Source organism: Stegostoma tigrinum, chromosome 1 (assembly GCF_030684315.1).
Source record: "Stegostoma tigrinum isolate sSteTig4 chromosome 1, sSteTig4.hap1, whole genome shotgun sequence".
In the NCBI taxonomy this organism is placed as follows: Eukaryota; Metazoa; Chordata; class Chondrichthyes; order Orectolobiformes; family Stegostomatidae; genus Stegostoma; species Stegostoma tigrinum.
The window spans coordinates 139729541-139757127 of NC_081354.1; the positions used below are offsets into that span (position 1 = coordinate 139729541).

Below are 27587 nucleotides of genomic sequence, written 5' to 3' on the forward strand. Positions count from 1 at the left end.
ATATATTAAAAAATTGACATTATGCAGATTGCCTTTTAGTATCTGTGACTTGCAAACCTAGAATTTGCCCAGTTGGCTATTGGGCTGGAATCTCCATTGTTGTAAATAAATGGGGCTTGACAGTTCAAACTTCACTTGGGCATGTGAATCTTGCAGTTTTATTCTAGGCAGCTGGGAGAAAATGGGACTGCTGTCAGCAGCCATCGACATTCCTCCTTTGGTTCTGCAAGCACTGGTGAAAAATCAACTCCAACTGATCCTCCAATGCACTGGCCCACACCAAAGGAAGCAATGTCATTTCTTTTCTCTTCCAAATGGTGTCACTGAAGTTGTCACCACAAGACAGATAAAAAAGATAAAGTTTCCCCCTTTTCAAAAGCAGTCAATCGGGCCCCTCAGTGCAATCTTTCTTGCAATTAAAAATGCGAATTTTGTGAAGTTTATTTAATTCACCTGTCCATACCCAACAGGATAGTCAAAAGTAGACATCACCTGCTACTATAGGCATATGAACAGTTACATGAATAGGGGGGGATTAGAGGGACACGGACCTAATAAGGGCAGGTTTGTTATTTAGTTTAGTCAGGGCATGCTGATTGACACAGGCTTGGAGGGCAGAAGGGCCTGTTCTTGTGCTGTAATTCTCTTTTGTACACTTTATATTCACACATACTGTGATACAACGGGTAAACAACAATAGATTAGTACTGGCCAAAAGCTATAGGCTATATCATTGCTTAAGTGGTGAGTTCATTCTGAGGGATTTGTCTGAAGGGCTTTATGGGGACACCATGGCTTTGAAAAGCAGTTGCATGTAGAATCCTCCTACCTTTTCAGTTTGTGCTTCCAAAGACTTCAGGCTGTTGGTGACATTTCTCAATTCTTCTTCAATCTCAGCACACTTACTGTTCAGAACAACATAGTGGGATTGGGAAAGAAGGAGGTTGAGAATATAAAGAAAGTAGCAAGAAACCCATAGCAACCTAACAGTCCTGCTCTCAGAATTTGGGCCCCGACCTGGTTGGGAATGTTCAAAACAAAATCTATGACCTTAAACCAGAACATCCATGGGCACTCTATGATCACTTGTATACTCACCCGACATTGCTGCAAAATCTGGATTAATTCACAGATTTGTCTATTTGGTTCAAATCTCCAAACTAAACATCAACTGTGCATGAAGTTTCACATCAGGGTAATGACCAACCCTGAGGAGGAAGTAATGGGGCCAAAGGTTACCTTAAGGCCTTAGAAAGTATTGAAGCCACATCTTGATCTCAGAATTCAGCTGCTATGGGTCTCCACTGAGAAGAAAACCAAAACACACAACTACCAGGAAGCAGAGCAGCAGCAGTAGCAGCAGCAGAGGTTGCAAGGAATGTAGCTTTAATATTTTCTCACACAGAAAAGAGAGATGTGGAAAGAGGAAACAGAAAATAATTAGTGGATTTCTGGGAATAATACCTCTTCCTCTGAGGCCATTAACGATTTCAAGCTCTGGTCCAATACTTTAAGCTCTTCTTCCAATTGCCGCGCCCGACTGAGTTAATCCACAGTAAGGGAGTAGAACAGACAAATCCCGGGGAGTATTCAGCATGCAATTCAACAGGGGAAAAGAAAACCATGTGCCCACTATCGTTAGTATATTCACAAAATTATACAGAACAACTGAAATATCCACTGAATCAGATCCAGAATTAATAAATAAAATCATTGTAAGAGGGTATGTTTGTTAATTCCTAGAATGTCTAAATCAGAAGTGGCTTAAAAGCCACAACCTTTCCTGCCCGCATATCAGAATTTTGTAGACTTAAGTTACAGTGAGCAGAGAGTTATGAACGCCAACATACTGTAAAAATAGGATGGGAGGGAGACATACAAGGGCAGGAGACAAAGGCTGTTCACTAATGGACTTATTTTGCATAGTTGAGAAAGACAATAAAAACCACAATCACAATAAAATAATTTCCCCAGCTGTCTGGCTGGAAAATGCATGAGCCAGACTGGATTCTGATTCGGAGTGGTGTTAGCCATAAAGTTAAAGACAATGTGTGAATAGCCAGGTGGTGAATCTTCACAAGATTATAGCCTGAAAATCCAGGTGGCTGTTCAGGCATCAAAGTGAGCAGTTGGCACTTGGAGGAGTGAGTATAATAATTATAGTCAAGGCAGGAAAGGGAGGGAGGAAATAACAAAAACGGAATAACACCCAAAACCCTCCAACTGTGAGCGTGGACAGTTAATTTCAGTGATAAAATAAAAATGTTGAAAAATCACTAGCACACTGATCTGAGTTAATTACCCTGAAGAGCTTCTGTATTTAGTTTCCAATTTAATGGCTAACTTCATGGCTTGACTGAAAGCAAACCTGCTCAAATCAGAACCAGAATACACTGACTCTGGTTTGTCAGTTCAGCTTTCGAGCAAAGGTGGATCTGATGCAGTAATTATCTCAATCCCAGATGAGATGTTAGATTATTGCTGAAGTGAGAGACATGTTGATGAAGCTTTTGTGTATTGCAATTATCAGGATAAAACACAAGAATTCAAAATTTCAAACTATTTCAACAATATACCGTATGGGAGAAAAAGTAGCAAACATTCATATGTAGGGCTGCCTTCTCTGCAAACCAAAGGAATATGGTCAAGCCTGTATCTTTTCTCAATTACCCAGGAGCTCAGGGAACATTTAGTTCCACGCTGCTTTCTCCATGGCAATACCTCAGCCAATCAGCACCATTTTCTCCTATGGTGTACATTGCTGCGATCATTTGAAATTGGATATTTTTTGTTTGTACTGAAAGACATCGCTTTGTAACCAGCCTCTCTTCTCAGCAATATCCAAGATGTTAGACTAATGACCCTGTTGATTTAACCATCATTTAATTTTAAAAAAACACATGCACAGGAGTTACACATACAGTCTCTCACTGTTTGAATAAATTCAGCAGCAGAATTCGAAATACAAGATACACTCCATTTCAAATCCTAACAATCACAGCAGCGTGCCATGCCAATCACCACCAGCAAAATGAATAACTGCAAAATTTTCTCCCTCAAAAGATCAGTTGGAGCTTGTTCCAAGTACCCTAACTGATGGGTTATCAATTACCCACTTAGCAACCGTACTTTATAAATTTATTCCGACCCTGTTTGTTCAGTACCTGTAACATACGCAAGCTGATATTTTATCAATGAACACGGTTTAGGATGAGATAGAGAAATAAGAGCTAAACTAAGGTGTGCAGGGGGGGAGAAGTATTCAGAAGTCCATGCTACATTGAACGTAGCTATTTATCAACATCTTCAAATGATATATGGTTTTTATCTAGTGCCAAGTTGACCTGAGATCAGGGACAGTCCCAAGATCAATTCTATGAATTGGTGTTGAAGATAGCAGAAAGGCCATCTTACTGGGTTTTCGGTTTGAAGGGAGGGTTAGTCTGGGTGGGGGTGTGGGGTGGGAAATGGAAAAAAAAAATCAGGCATAACAATTAAAAAAAAAAAGAGCAGCCAGGGCTTTTGCTTCATCAGCTAAACTACCACTCTGGTTCCCGCATTTTAACTATTTGAACATCAAGTAACAGAGATATGAATTAAAGCCATCAGGTCTGGATGGCTGAAGAACTCAAACTGCCACATGGGGAGGAAAATAAATCTCTACTTCCTCCCAAAAAAAATTAAAAAAGGTTGTTACTGTACATCAATTAATTCTTGATTCCAGAATTAGTTTTTTCTTGTTTGGGAAAACATGAACCAGGGATGGGGGATTAAAGAAAGGGAGTGCAGAAACAGTCTGCTGAATTTACTTCCCCAACGTCAAAAACAGCCAGACTTGGTATGTTTTTTTAAAATTAAAAAAGAGAACACAGGGAGAAGTTTGAATCTCATCCCCTCAGCTTCATAGCTCAAAGACTCAACATCTAGGCTCCTGGGAAGCAGCAGTATGAGGAGAAAAAGATAAAACAGAGGGTCAGTGTTCCCAGCAAAAACAGGTGGGGGGAGTACATGAGGGAGGGATACTACTCCCAGTGTATTCAACTCAACAGAAGGAGAAACATAAACCTCAGTTTTGGCTGGATTTTCTTGCTAATAAAGGACTTTCAGCAAATGTAACTTTTATTCAAACAAACAGAGACAGAAAACTGTACTCTACAAGCCACATAAGACCATAAGGAATAGGACCAGGCTGTTCTGTCCCTTGACCCTGCTCCACCATTCAATAGGATCATAGATGATCTGACATTCCTGACATCCACTTTCTTGCCTTTCCCCATATTCCCCTGCTAATCAAGGATCTCAGTTTTAAATAGACACAAGATTCTTGACAAGACAAGAGCTGAAATGACATAGAAGGATGGCAGGAATGTGAGCGAGGATACATCATATCAGCCACCACCTTAGTGAATGGAGAGCATGCTAAAGGGGCTAAATAGCCGATTCCTGCTTCTTGCATGCATGTGTTTTAGCACAGGAAGATGTTTGTTCACAATGCATAAAATTCTTCTTTAGTACTGTCAGTATATTAAATCATGAATTTGCTAAGAGTCAAAACAGTAAAAAATGAGGAGTGAATCATTTCTTCAGATTAAAGAACTTATTTGTATCATGTAGTGATCAGATTACATTATCCGATAGTTATTTCTAGCAACCAACTTCTGCAAAACTACACACTTGTAGATTTCAAACATACCTTTCTGACACCCTTGCCCGCTCCTCAGTTCGCTCCTGATCACATTCAAGAACAACGAGCTTTCGTGCCACCTGCAAGAAGCCAAGAAAAACTGAACTCTGACTCAGGTATGCATTAAATCTAGTGTCACTTTTATCTACCTTCTGCAAATTGACTGAAAACTACACCCGCCAACACCAGTTTAAATAACATGGCTCCATCAGCAGTTAACCCTGAAGGGTTCAGTCAGCGAACATATCCACTGAACCACACTCCACAACAGTTCATGACTTGAGCTGAGTTAAGCAATCTCAACCAGGCCTGTGCTGTAGCTGCCGTCAGCCTCAGCATTATGAGCTAGTAAGGAAAGAACTGGGCCAGGGCTCCTCTGGATCACTGTGCTTAAAATGTGGCTGAAATATCTTTTTATTTGCTCCATCCTGCTTCCCGTTTCTCAAGGCAAGTAGTGGTCATGAAGCCCAACTGAAATTAGATTCCCTATAGTGTGAAACAGACCCTTTGGCCCAACAAGTCCACACTGCCTCTTAGAGCATCCCACCCAGACCCATCCCCCCTATAACCACACACCCCTGAACCCTACGCACAATTTAGCATGGCCAATCCACCTAGCCTGCACATCTTTGGACTGTGGGAGGAAACCGGAGCACCCAGAGGAAACCCACACAGACAGGCGGAGAACGGGCAAACTCCACAAAGACAGTTACCGAGGCTGGAATTGAACCTGGGTCCCTGGTGCTGTGAGGCTGCAGTGCTAACCACTGAGCGACTGTGAAATAGTGGTTGTATGTTCAGTCTAACATGACCAAATAAACTACTTGTCTAGTTTTCACACCAACTGTGTTCAATTGGAAAAGAAGCCAGCCAGCACTAGAACAATACAACACAAACTGAAGGAGGTCAGACCAGAAGGGAGGAAAATGTTACCTCTTCATATTTGCGATCTGCCTCCTCTGCAACATGTTTAGCTTCCTTCAGCTGCATATCTTGTATTTCTATTTTCTCCTCAGCCTTTAAGACTTTGCACTCCACAACTTTCATCCCTCTGCAGAAAAACAGAATCAATGCCTGTGTATCAAAGGAGACACACTGGAACCAAACAGGTTAAAATACACATTAAATGAAAACCATAGGGAAAAGTTTTTGTGCAGATGAGTGAATGCAAATTGGAAGTCTCTGATCATTCTAAACATTTGTTCAGGCAGCTAAATTATGGCTCCCTCTGGTTGCATAATGCGTATTATGCACAATTTATACTCAAATGATATTTCTAACATTATACAGCAAGGTGTTCAATAAGAAAATAAAACAAAATATGACACTGAATGTTATAACAAGCCTGTGTCAGGGAACCAGAAGTTTAGTCAAATAGGTTTAGGAGCCGTTTTAAAAAAAGTGAAGTAGAAGTTCAGGAGGAAATCTGATCACATACAAACAATACACGTGAAGAGCTCATTTGCCACATGCCTCTTCCTACCTGCAAATCTCAAAAGCTGTGCTTTGTTCGTTGACCTACTGACAGCATGACATTGATGAACTCAAGCTTCCTCCCTTTCATCTTGAAAACCAGCAATAAAACATGAGGAAACAATAAAAGGTGCTGCCTTCAGTAAGGCTTATCAAAAGAAGAGGCAAGGTGGGACTGATGTACAGATTTGATTGAATGAAATAGCAGGCCGACGAGACGAAAAATCTACTCACGTCCTGTGTGAAATTATTCATCAGTTCAGAGCACAGATTAAAAGGATCTCTTCTGCTAGGTCACCTTTGGATCACTACTCAAGTTATAACTTGATTTATAAGAAATTGAAACAATGTCAGTCTCCAAAATGCATGGAAGGATATACTTGCATTGCAGATGGCAGAGTGAATGTCAACTAAATTGGTCCCTGGCACGAGGAGGTTGCCTTACAACAAGAGGCTGGCTATAACTTGCAGCTTAGGAGTATGAGGTGGAAGCTAACTGGAACATGCAAGAGATTGAGGACACCTAACAGGTTAAGTAAAGAGTGATTATTTCCATTAGTTCAGTATTTAAAATAAACTAATCTCAGAGCAAGAGAAATTTAGGATTAAGGCAAGCAGGTAATGTTTCACTTAATAGGTTACAAATCATTGGCATTTTCTACTCCAGAAGGTCGCCTGTGCTCCATTGAATATCTTTAAGGCTGGGATGGACAAATAGACCATTTCTCAGGGGATAAAGTATCATGGAGGGCAGGTAGCAAAGAGGAATTGAAACCCAAAATCAGCCATGATCATATTGGATGGTGGAACATGCTGCATAGTCTACTCCTGCTTTGTGCTCAAATTATGCCAGCAATCTGCTAGTACATTCAATTTGTACTATACTTCATAATTCTAGCTACTGAAACTAGATGCACGCCTCATAATTAAACTCCACTACTACGGGTACAGCTTTCACAAAAGTGAAAGCTTGAAGCAATATACAAAAGATTAGTTAGGGTTCCAGCCCAGCAGCTGCTAACACCACACTCTGCTAAAATAACTGTTGTAATTGATTTCCATTATTCGAAAATAACCATTCATTCATCAGCCATATCTTGGAAGAGAATTCTTGAGTTCCTTCGTAACAGAGACCTGCTGGTCTCCCCCTGGGGTGAAGGTCCCACCTGATGGAGATTATTTTTTTGGTGGCAGGATCCAAGCATTCCAGAAGCTCGGCATAGCGGTCTGATCTCAGCATGACTGTCTTCTTCGGTGGCAGCATCCAGGTACTCCAGCATTTGTCATCTTAATCTAACTTTTCCCCAAATGAAACTGATCTCAGATGACCTCTATCTTAATTTCTACTTCTTTCTTGTTATCTATGACTTGTCATTAATGAAAGTGCCATAGTTAGCCACCTAAGAAAAACTCGTCTCTTTTTCTAAAAAATAATTGGAACAATAAATTGCCATTCTATTCCAATTGCCATTTTTTTTCTTTCCAAACCAAACCTCTATTCACGCTTTTCTTTGAATCAAATAGAGTATTAAAAACTAAAGATGCTAGAAGATGAACTGCACAGCATCTAAAGCCCAGGAGATTTGTACATTGTTTTCTCCTTCCTAAAAACATGGAGGCATCGGTGTTTGGTAAGATGAATTAACCCCAGTTAAAGAGCAAATGGCAGCCAAAGAATAATTATTGAAAACGCAGGAGGAACAATATAACTAAGCTTACTTAAACTGTACTTGGAAGATCCAGAGCACATTTATGCAAGGAAGTCTTTGCAAAGGGCTGCATTAAGAGGTGATGTCCTCAATAAATATACATTTCTGTAACCAAAATCCAAAAACAGCAATTCTACACCCAAGAACCAACAATTATTATTTTTCCTATCCCTGGGTTTAGTATTTTGGCTCTTGTAAATACTTGCTTCTGAGCATCAGTGTTTGACTTTGGATTCATTCAAATTCTTCCGTCTCAAGAGCACCAAGAGGAAAAGCTCTGACTATATCCTTTCATTCTTATAATTTGCTTACCAAAGAAACAGAAGAAAGTTTAAAAAAACTTCACGTGTTCTCGAATTGCTAAGTACTACATTAGGAATTTCTAAATTTACAGAATTTACCAACATAAATAGACCTGTTACTTTGTACATACTGCACTCACTTGGCTGTTTTTCATTCAGGTTCTGAAGTAGTCCTACTGGACTTAATATACTAACTATTTCTCTCTCCAAAGATGCCATCAGACCTGAATTTCACCAGCACTGTTTTTTATTGCAGATTTCCAGCATCTACAGTTTTTGGTGTGTTTGTTTTTATTACAATGGTATAAATTAGTTAGCATGTCATAGTTAGAGAGTTAGTGACCGGATCCCAATCATCTGAATCAAAACTACCTCTGGAACTTCAAATGAATCTCATTAGCCCCAGCTAAACTGCAATCCTGCCTCTCAAACAGACATTTAGCAAACATTTATATTTATCACCAGATTCCTCCTTTTTGGGGAGTGTGGGGTTGGAGGGTGGAAGACGGTGGGGGGGGGGGGGGGGGGGGGTGGAAAAAGAGGGAAGGGGAAGGGAAGAGTGCTACTTGCCCAGATTAGACTAAAATTCTTCAATGTGACAGACAGATGGACAATGCATTGCCTCCTACCGTTCACTCTCATCTGCTGATTTTTCGGCTTCCTCTAATTTCTGCAAGGCAGCAGTCAAACGCTCTTGAGCACAATCCAACTCTTCTTCAACCAAACGGATACGTCTGTTCAAGGACGCCACTTCAGACTCCGCCTGGATTAAAACAAAACGAGTGAGTATGACGCTCTGAAAGCTACAGTCATTCACTATGCGACAATGAAACAACTTGAACATGTTGTTTTGGGGGTACTGTTAGATAGCCTGTTGGGAATTATTTGCGAATTGCACACACTTCAGCTCAAGTTAAGGCAAGAGTCTCAAATCATTATGGCACATTTTCAAACAAGGCAGCTTGGTAAAATTATCATCTCCAAGCAAGTCTAGCAAAGCCATGACAACTCCAAAGTTAAAGTGGTATGCCACATATTTCTATGTATATTTTTTAAAAAATCCCTGCAAAGTCCGTGGAAATAAAAATTAATTTGATGGTATTGAATGAGGCAGATGAGATTGCAGAGTTTGGTCCTCCAGCAGCAAGGAAGGGACAGTGATAGGTACTTTAGAGAAAACCACCACAGGGTTATTCAAAGTGCAGCACTTAACTCCAAGCTAGGGAAGCAGCAGTACTCACGAACAATGGAAGGAACGCACCCATATGGAGAAGCAAAACAAAAATGGTGAACAGACTAGGTGACATGAATTAGAGACCTGCAAGTGGTGAATGGAAAAATAAAGGGAGATGTAGGAATAATATCACTGTCTATGGCAGGCATATGGAAGTTAATGAGACTCACTCAATGGTAAAGTGCCACAGCAAGATTTCCACTGATCACTACAATACGGATGAAAGAGAACAGTTTTCTCCAAGCATATTGGCATGGAACTGCGTCACTGATTCCGGGTCCACAGTCCTGTAAATTCGGCCTTAACATGAGCATACCACAATGACACAGACTGCAGCAGTTTAAGGCAGCTGCTCAACACCTCCTGTTCAGAGGCAAATTGGGATCAAGAACAAATCCTGGCCTTAGCCAGGTATGTTCACATCCTATCAAGCAAAAACAGCTGCTGTGGAGAAATGCCAATCTGCTAAACCGAAAGCCACGAGATATTCACAGGAGCAATGAGATTTAGATGGTGTGATGGGGTGAATGTGTCGAGAGGTGACTCAAGTGCAAGACAAAAGTAAGTGAAATGAGAAAGGTTCTTCAGTTAGAAGACTGGTTGACTCCACAGTTAACACGTTTTTCCAGTCTCCAAAAACACGTAGTTCCTCCCAGAAACAAAAATGGTACAGGAGGGAACAGGAGGAGTCCGTTCAGCAGAACATCTTAATGTTTCACAAAGATATTGAAAATAAATCTACATTTAAGAATAACAGAGGGAATGCGAGAACAACACTTTTCTCCTCGTACTTAAAAAACAGGGATGAAATTCTCACAAATCGGCAGAAGTCATTTTGCAGGACTGGAGTTTGTTTCTGAACACGATTTATCCCCATCATATATCATGCAATATTTTCCAGTAATGCATTCTCCAAACTGAAAAACCATATTTCCTTTCAGTGACATTTCCATCCATCCATCCAATTGTGCGGAATTTAGCACTGGAAGAGTTTAAACATGAATCAGGAGTACACACATTCCAGGGCACCAAGAATATTAGATCTCTATCACACACACAATAATGTTTCCACAAAGTTCAAAAACAAATTAGGATTTGATAGAACCTGGCCACATTGAGAAGCACAGAAAGCATTTAAAACTTCATTTTCTGAAGATCAAAACACAAATAAAACAAGCTTATTGCAATATCACATTACTCTATTGGCCATCGGAGTTGTGGAAATGTAGCATTTTTCCAGCCTCGTTACAACTGTTACAATTTTATTGATATTTCTGAAAAGGAAAAAAATTTCCTCCCATTCAGCAGTTTATGCTGTAGTTCTCAAGACCAGCCCGCTATGACAATTCTATCCCATGGAACAACGAGATGATTTCTTTTCATTTCACTACGACAATCCAAAAAGCACCACTAAAATGAGACACTTAATATTCTCTCAGCAAGTGCAGAATTCAAAACCAGGTCACAACGGCAAAGCGCAACAAGATTAAACCACAAAGACTCTTCAATCCAAAAGGCTCCCTGGCTTTCTAAGGTTGATGTACATGTCCCATCATTACATACCAAAGTTCTAGCCAAGTAGTTTGAAAGGAATCTTTCATACATTGAAGGTAGCATTACAGATGGATTACCAAAACATTAAGAAAGGGAGAAGGAAAAACATACAGGAGAGCAGGCTTCTTTAGCTTTGAAAGGAGACACCACAATATTAAATGACACAGCACAAATCTGCAATAGCACAAGGTATTTCAGAGTTTTGTATCAAGTAGATGCAGGTAAATTCAACACACATTTAATACAACTGTCATGACCATTTCCTCAGAGAGCCATGCTTCTATACTATTTGAGAGTCTCTCAGTTTAAGAAGAATCACCCAGGCATTGTTACTAGCCATCTTGAAGAAAAATAAAACTTCAAGCTATTCCTTTTCCAAAATTTCTATCAGGACTCTCCAGTCTGCTTATTCTCACTTGCAGTCTGGGTGGCCTTGTTGGAATTTGCTGAATTTCCAGTGCTCTCCCTACTTTCTGGTTCAATTCCCAAACCAGCCCTATTCCATTGAAATTAAAATGGAATGATGACGCAGTTCTCAGAAAGTGCAGTGTGCAAAGAGCAAAAATGCACTGCCCTTGTTAAAATGAATATCAGACACAAAACAAGCTTCATTTTTAATTAAAAAAAACAAGCAACTACAAAAGACTGAAGTTAAGGTTAATAAGAGGCTGATCAAAACCACACTATCAGCCTTAGCAAAGTCTAAACATGAGGCTGGTCGGTACTTGCACAAACACAATCAAATTTACCCTCAAAGTGATTTCAGAAAATATACAATTGGGGAAACCAAGCGGAGGCTTGGGGACCACTTTGCAGAATACCTACACTTGGTTTGCATTAAATAACTGCACCTCCTAGTCATGAACCATTTCAACTCCCCCTCCCATTCCTCAGATGACATGTCCATCCTGGGTCTCCTGCAGCATCACAACGTTGCCACCCGAAGGCTGCACGAACAGCAACTCATATTCCACTTGGGAACCCTGCAGCCCAATGGTATCAATGTGGACTTCACAATTTTCAAAATCTCCCCTTCCTCTACCACATCCCAAAACCAGCCCAGCTTGTCCCTGCCTCCCTAACCTGTCCTTCCTCCCACCTATCCACTCCTCCCACGTCAAACCCCACCCCCATCTCCTACCTACTAACCTCATCCCACCCCCTTGACCTGTCCATCCTCCCTGACTCCCCACCTACACTCACCTTTTACTGGCTCCAGCCCCACCTCTTTGACTTGTCTGTCTCCTCTCAACCTATCTTCTCCTCTATCTGCCTCCCCCTCTCTTTATTTATTTCAGAGCCCCCTTTCCACCACCCCCCTCCATTTCTGAAGAAGGGTCTAGTTCCGAAACGTCAGCTTTCCTGCTCGGCCTGCCGTGTTCATCCAGCTCTATCTTGTTATCTCAGATTCTAGAGCATCTGCAGTTCCTACTATTTCAGAAACTATCATGCAGTTTATAGAAATTCAGGTGTGGTAATCTAATGATTGAGACTCCAGATAAATCTAAGCATTGGCTCTGAAACAGCAAAGGAGTGCTTCAAGTAGGAGATAACAAACTTCAGCATCCATTCAGTTCTCACACAGACTATGTACATTCCTTGCATTCCTGAAGTATAATGAGTAGCTCGTTTGTTAAAACAAACCTGAGCAATTCAGAAATCAGACACTCCCAGAATATAGGGCCGAGGAGCCAAACTGGTTTTCTATGATCATCTGATTTGGGTCAGTATATTGTTCAGTAAATGAATGAATTATCCAAATGTATTAACCAGTATCATATTCAGATACTGCACTTATTTTGTCAAGTACAATAAAATAATATCCTCCATTTTATTATTTAAAATAACTTAAGCAGCCAATGGACCAAAGAAAAACAACTGACTTCAAATGTCCTCACCCTATCTACTTTTAATTCTGGTAACTCAGGAACTGGAATCAAATCTTGCTGTATGAGTGTCTTGGCCCAGAAGGAAGACACTTCAGAATCACAGACCTGTTATGGTGCAAAAGGCTTGAGAGAAGATGAAGAAAAGATTTGAGAATGATTGCAGGAATGACACTTCTGTGCAGATAAACTAAAGCTGGGGCTGTCCTTGAAGAAACTGAATACAGAGGCACTCAAAATCAAGATGGGTCTGGATAAAGTAACAAAGCTATTGCCATTGACAGAAGTGGAGGTGCTGACGTTGGACTGGGGTGGACAAAGTCAGAAGTCACACAACACCAGGTTACAGTCCAACAAGTTTATTTGAAATCACAAGCTTTCACTGAGCTGCTTCTTCATTGGGTGAAGCACACACATCACTTGATGAGAGGTGAGGTAATGTGGTGTCTACAGCTGGGAGCAAGGCTTAACAGTAAGCAGGCTCCCATTTAAAATTTCTTCTCCGAGTACCATTAGTTCGTGGAATTGTCTTCTGCAAAGAGCCGAATACAATGAATGTATTCAAATGTCAAATCACAACAATGGGGAAAGTGGAGGTAAGGTCACAATCAGATCACAGGAACAGGAATTGGCCATTCAGCCTTTCATACCCATTTCTGCCACTAAATGAGGAGATCATGGCTGATCTGGGCTTAACTTCCTGTACCTGCCTCCGGCCCATTTCACTAAACACCTTTGATAAATCATTGTTAAGCACTCTCAGATTTAAAAGTAATAACTGATCTAGAATCAACTGTTATTTGGGAAAGAGTGCTCCAAACCTCTGCAACCTTGTGTTTAGTCTACTTCCTGAATGGTCTGGCCTTAATTTTTAGACTATGCCCCTGGTCCTAGAATCTCCAATCAGTGAAAACAATTTATCTTGATCTACCATGTTTTTTCCTGTCAATATCTTTAAGACTTAACAAGATCACTCCTTAACCTTCTGAACTCTACAGAAAACAGGACTAATTTATCTAAATTCTCATGACGAAACCCCCAAAGCCCATGTACCATTCTTGTAAAGTTACACTGTACTCCTCTAAGGCCAATGTATCCTTCCAGGGGTACAGCGCTCGATCTGCTGTCAGTACTCTAAGCTGGGTCTAACCTGGGTTTTGTACGCTGCAGCATAACTTTTGCATCCTTGTACTCCAGTCCTCTAGATATTAGTGCCAGCATCCCATTAGCATTCCTGATTAAAGTGCTGCAAACAGATCTATCCATCGCAACCCACAAGTTTCTTTGAATATCCACTGTATTTAGCTTCATACCATCTACGAACTACCCTGATCTAACATTTTCCATTTCAGCTATGACCTTATTGAATGGCAGCACATGCTGAAAAAGGTTAAAATGACCCACTCGTGGTCTTATTATTTCTTATTAATCTTAAACAGAGACAGAATTTGCAGAACCAAACAGCTCAGTCACACAACGCTACCTGAAGTAATACAGAAATAAACAGAATACTGCCTAAAATAGAGCTTTGGGGCAGGATGGGTGTGTTCCAGGGTTAAGCGAATACAGCCCAGGAGGAGAGATAAATCACAATGGAAAGTCAAAAACAGGAAAAGAATATTATACTTGTCTTCCACTATTCCAAAAGGGACGGCCGGTGTTCTAGTTCTGGGATGAGGACCTGTACCATTACTTTTCAGTAATGGGCAGAGTCTCTGGCTGTTGGCTGGTTTCTGCAAAGGCGAGAAGCACGTCATGATTATACTCTTTTCAATCATTTCTATACTCGACATCTAGGAACTTCACATCTCATTAACCATGACTCCTCAGGTACTGAAGGAGTCCATGTCCCAATGCAGCTTGAGCTGGACAATATCTACGTCTGGGCTGAAAAGTGGCAAGTAACATTCATGCCACACAAAGGCCAGGCAAGAACCGTTTCCAAAAACTGAGAATCTAACCACTGTCCCTGGACATTCAATGTCATCTTCATCACAGAATCCTACACCAATACCATCTTGACCAGAAACTAAGCTGAATCAGCATATAAATAGTGGCCACAAAAGCAGGGATTCCTTGAAGAATAGTAAGGAATCCTGCAGCAAAAAACTCTTGCCCTGACTCCCCAAAGCCTAATGAGCGCAGCTCCAAAACTCAAGGAGCTTAATATTATCCAGGACAAAGCAGCAACTTGATGGCCTGTGGATACAGTGCCATTCACTCTTTCCACCAACCTGGATGTTCATTAGCAAGTGTGTGCCATCCACAAGATGCACTGCATCAAGAATCCTCAGACAGCACCTTCTAAAGGCAAGAGGGCTAAGGGTAACAGATACATAGGGACATCGCCAGCATGTGCAAGTTCTCCTCCAAGCCACTCACCATCCTGCCGTGGAAATATCACTTTTCTTCACTGTCAGTGGTTCAAAACCCTGGATCTACCTACACCAAATAGACTACAGTAGCTCAAGGCGGCAGCTCACCACTGTTAAGGGCAACGTGTGATGGGCAATAATAGCTGTGTCAGCCAGCAATGCCCACATCATATGAATAAAGTGTTGGGTGCCAACTATAGCTCAATGGTAATAAAATGTCTCTAAACCAAAAGGTTGTGTCAGAACTGGTGTTACTCAAATAAGATATTAAACTGGAGACCCTTTCGGCCCTCAGATCTTGCGCCACTATTTTGAAGACTAAGGCAGCTAACCTGGTCATGTTATTGCTCAACCCAAAGTGGCAAAAGGATTATCTGGTCATTATCAACATGCTTTTGAGAGAGCCTGCTGTTTCCCACATTAATGAAAGACAATTTCAGAAGTGATTTCTTTGGCTGTAAAGCACTCTGGGATACTGGGACCAGTGCTACAGAAATGCGTATCTTCATAGTTAACTATCAAATGATGCAGGAATCAGAAGTAGCAAAGAAGCTTTTTAAAAAAAAAAAGCTGGGGAGGAGGATAATGCCAGCTTTCTGAGGAAAGAAGGCGGTAGTAGATTTAGAGAATCATATACAATGTCAACAAGCACACAGACTGTTGTTCACGCAACTCTGGCCGAACGACAAGCCTTATGGCTGAATTTTGAGGAAGTGTCAGGGCTGGTTTTACAAGAACATGAGAATCAGGAGCAACTAGGGCAAATGAACAACAAGTGCAAAGCCTGTATAATTCTTGCTATAAACCACCTTGCTTAACTTTTGTACTAAAGTGGGTTCTTCTTTAGGATCTGTTTCTCTGACTTTCATTATGGTCCATGTTTTATTGGTGGCTGCCCATCATTACCAGGAAACTGCACAGTTGTGTATGGCTCGTTTAATTCTGATGGGATGCGGGGGTCTCTTGACACAATCAACTTCTGAAACATAGGTCCCAGAGGTTCCTTGAAGAAGCAGCTCCATCAAATCATGGCAATTAGATAATGTTGATCAGTGTTCATTTGGGAGAAGAATGAATATGGAATGTGAACAGAAGCTTCAAAGGCAGCAAAGCAAATGCAAAATCCTCCAAACAACTTACCAGACTAACCAGCCAAGCAACACAAGAGGCAGGATCTGGAAACTGCACACATTGGAACTACCAGCCATTTCAGTACCCATCAACATTTAAGGCACACACACAGGCAGATGGCAAACCTGCCCCCAAAAGTCAGAGGAAAATTCACACAGCAGACAGAGAAAACCAGGTGTCAGCAGACTGTAACAACATGGTGAGGAAGCACTTCTTCAATCACATACCGGTTTTCTCTAATGCTTGCTGCTCACAGCCTGGGCCTATCTGCAACAAATAAGAGCAGCTGGGTCAAGAAATTAAAGGGGAATGCGAGTGCTGGGGTGGGGGCTGCAAGAGGCAGGCTGTAATGGAGAAAAAAAGAAAGTGCATTAGAACTATCACTACCACAAATGGAGTTCAATAAAACCAAAAGAACTGTAGATGCTGTCAATCAGCAACAAAAACAGAAGTTGCTGGAAAAGCTCAGATCTGGCAGTATCTGTGAAGAGAAATCAGAATTGACGTTTCAGGTCCAGTGACCCTTCCTCAGAAAATGTTGGTATATATGTAGAAGGGGAGGGGGAGGAGAAAGAGGATAAGGAGTAACTGATAGGTGGGGATAGAGCCCAAAGACAGCGCGTGAAAGAGCAAGCCAGCACGCAAGTAGTTGATAGACAAAAGAGTTGATAACGATCTGGCTGGGAAGGTGAACAACTGTTGATGGACACTGTTAGTGGTTAATACGTAATGTGAGACAGTAGGCTATGTGTGGGGCTGAGAACATGGGAGAGTTTAGGCCCTAAAATTATTGAACTCTATATGGAGGTCAAAGGGCTACAGGGTCCTCAAATGGAAAATGAGGTGTTGTTCTTCCAGCTTACACTGAGCTTTGTTGGAATACTACAGCAAGCCCAAGAAAGGAGATGGTGGTTACTGGACAGGGAGGTGGTAAATGGGTAGGTGTTAAACTTTTGGCTGTTGCAGGGGAAGATGATGTGGGGTGAGGGGGAGGAGTGATGGGAGAGAGGGAAGAGTAGACCGGGATTTTCCTGAGGAAATGGTCCCCAAGGAAGGTGCTCAGGAGGGTAGGGGAATGGGTCTGGTAGTGGCATCTCGCTGGAGGTGGCAGAAATGGCAGCCGATGATCTTCTGGATGTGGAGCTAATTTGGTTCCAAAATAAAGAAATGTACGTGAATGGTACAGTATTTCAACTTGCGCATAGTCTCTCTCTTGGTTGAGCCTTGTACAAAAATACTGAACTCCAGCTTTTAGTATTATGGGAAGCCAGGGTTCAACTAAAGTCATTTAAAAGTCATGATTTTCAGTAACACAAGCAACAATTTTCAGTGCTAGCGTTCTACCAGAACCTTAAAATTTGACATTTGCTGATTTGCGGATGTCATCACGTCACAACCAACCTTCTAACTAGGTTGAAGATTGAATAATACCACCAAAAAATTTATAATTTATTTTGTCTAGCGAATGGGTATGACATGCATTTTTCAAATAATTCATAAAGTTGCTGGTGATAAAACCTGAATCTAAACAGCCCCAAAACGGCATTCAGAAGGTTGTTTAAATGGAATTGAACTTACCCAGTCCCTTTCTGTGAAGTGCTCAGTGGCACTTAGCCACAAAGATAAATCTGTACAAGAACAAAATCCATTCTGCTATTGAGAACTTTATATTCCATGGAATAGTTCGTAAGCCACAAAACCCATTCTATTGTCTCAGATGATATCACCGTTTAAAGGAGCATTTTATAATGGAGCAACTGAACTGAACAAAGCAGTTTACAGATTATTTATCTGTAGCACTGTGATAGTTTGTAGGGAACTGAACAACAAAAAAAACAAATGTAACATTCAGTCAAAACTGAATCACACAGACCACATGCACTTCAACACTAATAGTTAGAGGTAAAAATGAGCACAGAAAGTTCATGTAAGGTTATTTTATGCTTTAATATACGGCAGGTCACTTTTAAACAGAACTTTCTCTTCCTTCCCCAGGGTGAGAGAAATAAATACCCACCACAGCTATCCACAAAATGCAGGACAAAGTAGAACCAGTCGCATCAACTCTTCTGAATTCCGAAATATTAAACTGCAACTCAGTTACCTTAGACAAACATACCAAACAATATCAATAAAAAAAATTTTTCTCTTGAAACATTCATCTGGGAAATGATTCCACGCTTCGTGCACATTCAACATGCTTGTGAGAAGAAACAGACTGCATGATGTAGCAAATGATTCTTTTTATTTCACAACCGCAGAACCATTTTCAGGACTGTAAATGGAAATTATTTTACAATATTATGGCACAATAAAAATACTACTTCAAAATTCCACTGTCTCCCAGCTCCTCCATTTTCTGTTAAAAAAAGACACATATTAAAAAGCAACAAGGGTGTACTTTTGGAATTCAAAGGACTCCAACTTCTAATTATGAATCCAAACAGACATGACCGTAGTCAAAGGCAGCTGACCATTATCTCCCAGACCGTAGAGAGAGGGAAAATATCCCCTCATCTTTGGAGTTCAAATAATGAACGCTAATGAGAAACATAGACAATCCAAGCATTGATTAGCAGATTTCAGCTGTAATGGGATCTTTTGTTTGCTGGAAATGGCAGCAGTCTGACATTAAGCAATTATTTGGCTGTTGGCCATTTGTTTTTAAATTGATGCCTTACAAAAAGATGACTTAAAATGTCATAATTCCACATGCCTCGTCCAGTCACTGGAAAAAACCCTCCTTGTCCCTCGACTGACACTAACTTCAGTGATTCGTCAGGACCAAGTCACTAATGTGAACACTGATTCTAAATTTAAAACAGAAAATGCTGCAAGCCCTCAATTTCTATGGATAGAGAAACAAGAGAGTTGACTTTTCTCCAGGAGTGAAGGGGGACTCAAAGAAATGTAATAACTTGGGGGGACAGGATAAAATGATAGGTAAAAGATTTCATGGTACAAAAGGTAAATGCAGTAATGGTAGTTTTAGTGAAGAAGTATAATGATTTGCTCCAAGTAGGTGTAGTTAACAGAATAACGAACACCCGCATCCAAAAACAAGTTGGGGATTGAGGGGGAAGGGTTTGCCATCTAGACTTAGTGAATACAAATACAGCACCTGTAAGGGTTGTAAAGTGCCCTAAGACATTGCACTGTTCCTTGAGCCATCTCAGATTTTCACTAGCAGTGCATCAGACTGTGGAGAGAGGTGTCAGAGGGAGCAAGATGAAAAACTAACTGCAAGCTTCTCCCCTTCCTCCACTGCATCCCCAAGCCAGCCCAGTTCTTCCCCTCCCCAACCCCCACTGCATCCCAAAACCAGCCCAGCCTGTCTCTGCTTCCCTAATCTGTTCTTCCTCTCACCCATCCCTTCCTCCCATCTCAAGCCGCACCTCCATCTCCTATCTACTAACCTCATCCCGCCTCCTTGACCTGTCCGTCTTCCCTGGACTGACCTATCCCCTCCATACCTCCCCACCTATACTCCCCCCTCCACCTATCTTCTTTTCTTTCTCCATCCTCGGTCTGCCTCCCCCTATTTATTCCAGAACCCTCTCCCCATCCCCCTCTCTGATGAAGGGTCCAGGCCCAAAACATCAGCTTTTGTGCTCCTGAGATGCTGCTTGGCCTGCTGTGTTCATCCAGCTTCACACTGTTATCTTGGATTCTCCAGCATCTGCAGTTCCCATTATCACTAGAGTTTACACCATCAGTTTCTTTTGCTAGAGAATACACAAACACTTGCTGGGTATAGCATTAAGCAATTCACACCTCAATGTCACACATGAAACAATCTGCACTCAGGCTACCAATCCAAGAGCCATCTGACTTTGCATTTTTAAACAAAGCCATATTTTGATATGGCCGCAAATTAGATACAGATGAATATGAGAAGTGATTATGGAACTGAATTTGTTATGTAATTAAAAGTGCTACTTTTAATCAGATATGTTCTACGATCATGTCCCAGCACCAGGTGTCAAGGTATATACATCATTGGCTCTCTGTGCAAAAACTGCAGGCATTTTCATCTGTTTGTGTGCCACCCATTCTTCACTGAACTGTGAGCATACCAACACCATACAGACTGCAGCTAAACAAAACGCTGGATAAACTCAGCAGGTCTGGCAGCATCTGCACAGAACGAAAGAATTAACTTGGACTCCACCTTGCGGTTCTTCTATTCTTCACTGAAAACAGATCTATTTAAACCTTTAGACTTCATTGCTTTCTATCTCCCTCCTAGTGTTTGATAAAGTATTAGTCAAAACTTACTTTCATAACCACATTTCTGTCCTCTTGAATGTTTCCGGCTGTGCCTTATCCTGCACAGATTTCATCTGAAGCTTCAGCCTTCAAAAGAACCAAAAAGAAAGAGACATCTCTACCACTTCTCTGCTACATGGAGTGCAATGACCTACAGTGGTGGCTCAATAAGCACCATCTGAAGGATGGGAAATAAGTGCTCTCTTTCCCACCAATGCTCTCGTGAACTAGTTAGTTGTAAAGACAGGTCACCTTCTTCACCACTCCATTCTGCCTTGCTGCAATTTCAAACTCCTATGTCTCGGTTAGGATTTCAAAATGACACAATGTCCCTTTGGCATGAACACCTACGATACTTGTCTTTGCTGCAAAAAAAAGGCTGAGTAGGACTTTCAGGAACAAGCACTGCTTCACAGCATTCTAGTTTGCAAAACCATGAGTAACTATAGATGTTGGAGTAGGCCTTTCAGCCCACAGTCTGTTCTGCCGGTCACGGCTGACCTGACAATCAGAATCTCCACTTTCCTACTTTTTTGCCATAACCTTTGATTCCTGTACTGCTTTAAAAATATGTCCAAGCCTACAGCATACTTAAATGGCTTAGCCGGGAGAACTCCATAAAGAATTCCATAGTTTCCACTGTAGCTTTCTGCAGTCTTTGGTGGCAGGGTAGGAGATTATTAACTGACCCAGGATATTCCCAGTAATTGTAGGATAGCTGCAGAAGGGTGTAAACAGGAGAAGCTATACCAGGGTCGGTTAATTTTAGCCCTGTAGAGAAAAAGACATTTTGCCAAAGCTTTCATCTTTTATCAGGACAATTTGCAAGAACTAACGAAGTTTAGGAAAAATATACTCTATGAGCAGGATGCACTGATTAGTGGACAAGTAGACTCTGATTGGTAAAAGCTTTACCATGCAGAATGCACTAGTTAAATGAAGATTGACAGTTAACTGTTAAGCTTTGTTTAAACTTCAATGTGGGTTAACTAATTCATTGCCCTGTAAAAATGAAACAGACAGCAGCTATTAGCTATCTCTTCTCAGAAATAGTCACATTCTGCACTAGCGAAATAGTAGATGCAAGACTTTTCATTATCTGCAAAGGAGCTAATAATCCTGGATAACAAATGCACCGAATGCCAGAAATTTGGTGCAAGTCTAGTGAAATGACCCTTGAAAAGATGCTCTTTCTAGATAATTCCTTGTACAGTTCTTATTCTGCTAATGCAAACCATGCACATCATGAAGCAGCATGTGTAAACAACACGGCTGACTCCTGAAACTGACTTAAAATGAACCAGAGGTACTGTCAGACTTATGCAGCATAGAAACAAGCCCTTCAGTATGTTCATGCTGAAACACCAAACTACATTAATTCCACTTATGTGCAAGCGGTCTAAAGCCTAGGCCCGAACACAGACTTGGCTCCATTTTATAGAACTCTCACTTCGTTCATAGCTGCTCTTGATAAAAGGTACAATTTTTAAAAATTTCCTTACCATGGAAAACACAACCTGTATTGTTTTTTTCCATCATCCAGCTAGCAACATCAAGTTTGGACATTTACTTTGTAGCTTATCTTTATAGATTAGTAGCAACACCCACAGAGCTGCACTGACATTCCTGGTCCAAACCGTATTCAGTCCCTGGAATCCGACAGGAACTTGTAATCTTCCGAGTTAAACAGTTTTCATATACTATTGCAGTGGTTAGAGTCTATAAACGTTAACATCAGGTAAGGACTTGACTAGGCTTTACTGTGAAACACACTTGTCAAATGCATTGCCAGCCTTCGAAGGCTATTTGGATTGAGGTGCTGGTCATTTAATGATATACATAAGCATCATACTGCCAAAAGATATTACTTGGGAGAAAAATGGATGAACAATTAAAATTTTTCTGGTTCAGTTTATAGTGAGTGCAGGTTGGCTAGATATGCCACATCCTCAAAAATGACCATAGGGACAGTTAACATTAACCTATTCTCAAAAAGGCTAATTCCAGGGAAGCCACATCAGTATCCCTCTATGCATGCGGAGGAAAAAATTTAAGCTTAAACGTGCTAGAAAATAATTAAAAGGTTAGCCCTTTTAAGATCTAAACACATGTTAAACAAAAGGAAAATAAAAGGACTATGCCTTTTAGAATACAGCTAGCAGGCATTGTTGGACAGCATCTCAACCAGATATGTTAACAAAAATGTTATGAAACCCTCAAGCACATAAACAAAACAGGTTATTCAAACTATTGTTTAGCAAGTTCCACAGTATAACTTCAGAAAAAGAACAACTTTTGACCATTAAATGCACGTATGTCCTTTTCTGTCACTTTTTCTCTCCTCCAGCCGGTCTGTAGTACTTTAATATTGCATTGTTGAAAATTATATTTCTGACTACACCCTTCGCTACAAAAAGACCAAAAACAAACAGCCAGAGAATATACATACCTACACCTGCCCCACACCCACAGTTATTCACTCTGGTTACTAAAATTTCTCTCCACCCATTTGTACACTTGCAACAGCTGATGTGGCCCACAACTACACTGCAAATATTTGGGGGGGGGGGGGGGGTGAAATTTAACCACTTCAGCGCTTAGTTAAAATGTACACAGGTTTTAAAAACAGAATTAAAATGATTGCACAAATAAAGGTCAAAACAATAATAAACGAATTCTATCCTCGACCTCTTGCCCACAGTGCACGATGTTACAAGCAGCATGACAATTTATCAAGGCCAATAGATACTTCACCATGCGGTATCTAGAAGTTCAGGATATTGTGCCATTACAAACAGAATTTTATTCCACCATGACAGGAGCATAGAAGGAGTGCATCCCACATTTTTCCCCCAGCTAAATTCATCACTATTCCTGAGAGTTTTCGCTATGAAGCCAGAAAATGCCACATATGGCAAGCAAATCGGTTTCAAGCATCTTAGTTCAAACCTTTTTTCTCCCCCCAATGGTGCTGGCAGATGCTAAGAATTCATGACTAATTCATGTAATGGAAGGATCCTGCGCTGTTAATGAATCATATATTATTCTCAGTACTCCTTAAAAAAAAGTAACAGAATTAGAGCAAAGTAACTGAACTATAATCAACAGGATAGCAAGAGAAGAATACACAAATATTTATATAGCTTTGTGCAAAAAGGGAAAAAAAAGTCTTTTTCAATTTACCTAAAGGGATGTGGACAATGGCTGAGTCAGCATTAACTGCCCATCCCTCGTTAACCTTGAGAAGGTACTTATATCAAACTACACTCAAACATCATTGGCCATAAAAAAATGGTCTACTGGCAATTTTATTAACTTCTGTAAATAATTTAGGTCACCAAGTTTAGAAGAAAAAGTAGCAAAAAGAGATTCACAAACAACAAATCTACTTCCAAACCAAAAGACAGGGGAGACCCATTAATTTGCTCAGGAAATGGAAGTATACGGACTTGTATTAAGGGAAGAATTTTCATGAAAATCTGTGCTGGCTAGCTATAAATTGTTGCTGCTAAATTACTGCATTCCAATGCAAACAGATTTACATCTGGGATTAAAAGGTTGGTAAAGCAAAGGAATGTGGAAACCTCTCCTGGAGTATCCAACCTCAAGAAAAATGCTACAACCATCAATAACAAAATTCAGCAGGGTCACTTCATTAAATCTTGCACCCAACATAACTAATCTCTTTTAAGAATATGTGCCAGAACTTGAGTCTATGGACTAAAGCTGCACAGAAAACTAAGTCCACAAGCTCTATTACTTCTAGAACATACCTGAAGTATTAAGTAAATTCTTACAATATTACTTTGAGTAACAAAGGAACCACACAAACTCATTCTCAAATCCATCTACAGAACTGGACTCTCCTCCTTTGCATCACAGCCCACCTTTCAAATGAACCTAGCTGGGAAGGAATGAGTTGGGGGTGGGGGAAGAGGAGGTAGGTAAAACATACATTTCTGCAAATCAAGCTCTTCACAAAGCTAGCCAAACTGCCTAATAATAATTTGAAGATATAAAAAGGTTGCAGAACTACTGATATACTGACAATGCGACAAGCCACTCCAAACAAAAACAGCTATGCACAAGAATCACAGACTGAAAAAGAAATTGTGTCCCTTCATCCCCGGCCACGTACTACAGCAGATCTAGTTACTAAACCAAGCTCACCCCACTCTGGGAAAGTAAGCAGGAACCCGCACTGTAGGGATATCGTAACCAGCAAAACAATTTTTAATTTTAAGAAAGGATCAGAACAACAGTCTGACTACTCTTTATACAAGAACACAACTGTTTCAATGATGTGGAAAATAACAGTTTCTCTACATACAATAGGTTCATTTTTATCAAAGTGGAAACCATTTTACTTTGAAAGCGTAGGTGAAGAGATAGGAGGAGAAAAATTATTACCAGAGTTCTAAGCGCAACTCACAACTGCTTATTACCTGCATGGTTTATTCAAGGTGGTTTTGGGATTATAGTGTTATGCATTTTCAGAATTCAGGTACCACCTTATTGGCTGAAAAAAATATCAGTTTACTAATTGAAAGTTAACAATTAACCAAAGTATACTTCAGTCAACTCATCCATCTTTAAATGTTTTATAATAGAGAGCACCATCATTCCCAGCTACTGTAGGGGTTATTTCTGATCCCTTTAGTGCTTCACTAAATGGTTTGGCTGGGTTAAAATCCAAGCATTTTAAAACGATTTGCATCATTCCATAGCACAGGCTTGAGAGTGGTGAGACACAACAGTGGGAGCTTTTTTTCCCCGAAATAAATTTAAATTGAATCCAAAAGTAGATCATTAACTTGAAGGTAGAGCTAACTGGACCTCAAATGTCCACAACCTTTCATTATAATACTTTACTTCAGAAGCAAGTGAACAGACAATTAAGTGAATTTGATTCTACCAGAACACATGGACCTCGGAATAAATCCTGTTTAAGAAATGGTGAATGTGAAACAAAACCCAGCGCAGTTCCATGGTCGAGATCTGCGTAGCACTTTCAAGCCACGTGATCCAGTTAAAATATCGTTGCAATTTAAAAACATGCTAACACAGGACATTCGGCCCTTTGAGCCTGTTCTGGCATTCAATAAGATCCTGTGTTAGCAGACAGTGGCTTTAATATCTCTGCTTTCCTATGTGCCCTCCGGGTTGGATGCTGCTGGCTAAATTTAATGGCAAGGGTGAAAAAAACATGACTGCAACAACCCCACAAGCCCACACAGAAAGTGTTACTGCAGCTTCTTTTTCAGTCCAATCATACAGGATCGTGAAAGAAAACAACCAGGAACACAACTGGCAAGAGTATGACTAGGAATAGCCAATTAACATGGAAGGAAATGCACAATCACAGCCTGCAACAGGAGATAAAGAAAAAGCAACATCAGTCACAGCCCAGCACTGCACACTGCTTCCGGATTTAAAGTACAGAAGACCAGCTTCAAACAAACTAAATTTATAAAAAAAGGATTGAATTTACTTTGGCTATTGCATCATAAGTGGAAAGGGAAGATGAAAAAAAAGAGGACTGAGAATCATTTGAAGTAACTGAAATAATTATGGTAGCAAAATGAAAAAGGTTCTTGGGTTTCAAAACTTCCCAGATCAAAATTTTGACAAATACTAAAAGAAACCAAGAGCTCCACTGTTCAAAAACTTGTACTGTACCAAAAAAGAGAGTGACAGTAGGGCCTTTCAAAAGTAAAAGAAATTGATGCATTTATAAAGTACTTTTCACAACGATAGGACATTCCAAAGCATTTTACAGCAAACAACTTTTTGAAGAGCTGCCCTGGGCCAGCAGACAGGCAAAAAGAAAACACACTCTTGCTCTTTTTCCAAGTAAGATCTCGGGATTTTGTACAGTTACCTTCACTGCTGTTTGATGTCTCTTTCAAAGGATGGCACTTCTGGCAGCACAACACTCCCTCAATACTGGACTGGAGTGTCAGGCTCAACAGCGTTCAAGTCTTCGAAGTGAGATTTAAATCCACAACTTTGTGACTTTGAGATGAGAGTGCAATCAGCCAAACCAAAGTAAAATAAGCGTAAAGTTTTATGTGGCCACTTGCCGAAAAGGCAAATACCCCAAGCATCATTGACACCACTTTGCAAGGGAGTATCACATAAGCCCCAAGGTGAGCATTGCCCCTGGGACATGGTCTTATGCTGTGTCTTCTTTCATTGATTTAACGTATGTTAATGATCTTCAGTTTTTAGTACAGTAGCCAAATGTGCTGTGATTTTGAGAATAAAGAAGAAGTTGTTAATTTAAATCCCTGCTTTTCATGAGCATTTTCATTTGTTAATTATTTACAGTAATTGGTTTGACTTTTCTTCTCTGGCTTTTTCATTAATAGTGCAGCCCTTTTATGACAGGCAGAGTAAGTAAAATTAGTGCAATACCCTTTTTGATTTCAAGTATAGGCACATGGCAGTCTAGACCTCTGGGCTATAACATACAATGCCTTCTTTTTAAAAGCAAATTCTTGCTGTGGGCTGCTTGTAGATCCGTGCTTAGTCAAAGGGCAGTATGAAAAAGCAGGGGGAAGTTGTGCTCAACCTGTAGAAGATACTGGTTAGACCTCAGCTGGTAATGAGAATGCACTGGCATGTACGTAGAAGCATTTTGCAAGGATGGTTCCATGGCTGAAACACTTTGAAGATTGGAGGAGGTAGCCAATCACATCTCCAAGGAAAACAAGTTTTCGAAATAATGAGGAGCCTGGACAGAGTAAATGCAAGAAACTGTTCTGTTCCTGTTTGTAAAAGGATCAAGAGCCAGAGGTCACATTTTTAGGTGCATTTTGCAAAAGCAGCAATGCCAGATGAGAAAAATATTTACCTCAGACTAGTTAGGGATTGGAATGCAATGCCAGGAAATATGGTGAAGACAAGCTACACTGAGATGATTATTTAAATAGAAACAAATTACAGGGCTATCGGGATGAGGCGGGAG

General features: G+C 40.6%; 1 protein-coding gene across 5 annotated transcripts in view; it reads right to left on the reverse strand.

Annotated features, from left to right (window-relative positions):
* The window catches only part of LOC125457177 (tropomyosin alpha-4 chain-like), a 103644-nt gene that overhangs the window by 15919 nt on the left and 60138 nt on the right, over positions 1-27587 (reverse strand). For 3 of the 5 annotated variants that reach the window (XM_048541050.2, XM_048541083.2, XM_048541066.2), the window contains 4 exons: positions 8798-8931; positions 5618-5735; positions 4694-4764; positions 830-905 (listed from right to left, as the gene is read on the reverse strand). In XM_048541050.2, the coding sequence (XP_048397007.1) occupies positions 830-905; positions 4694-4764; positions 5618-5735; positions 8798-8931 (399 nt within the window). Of the gene's footprint in view, positions 1-829; positions 906-1464; positions 1541-4693; positions 4765-5617; positions 5736-8797; positions 8932-27587 lie in introns of all 5 variants that reach the window. The other 2 variants (XM_048541060.2, XM_048541093.2) reach the window with 1 other exon arrangement.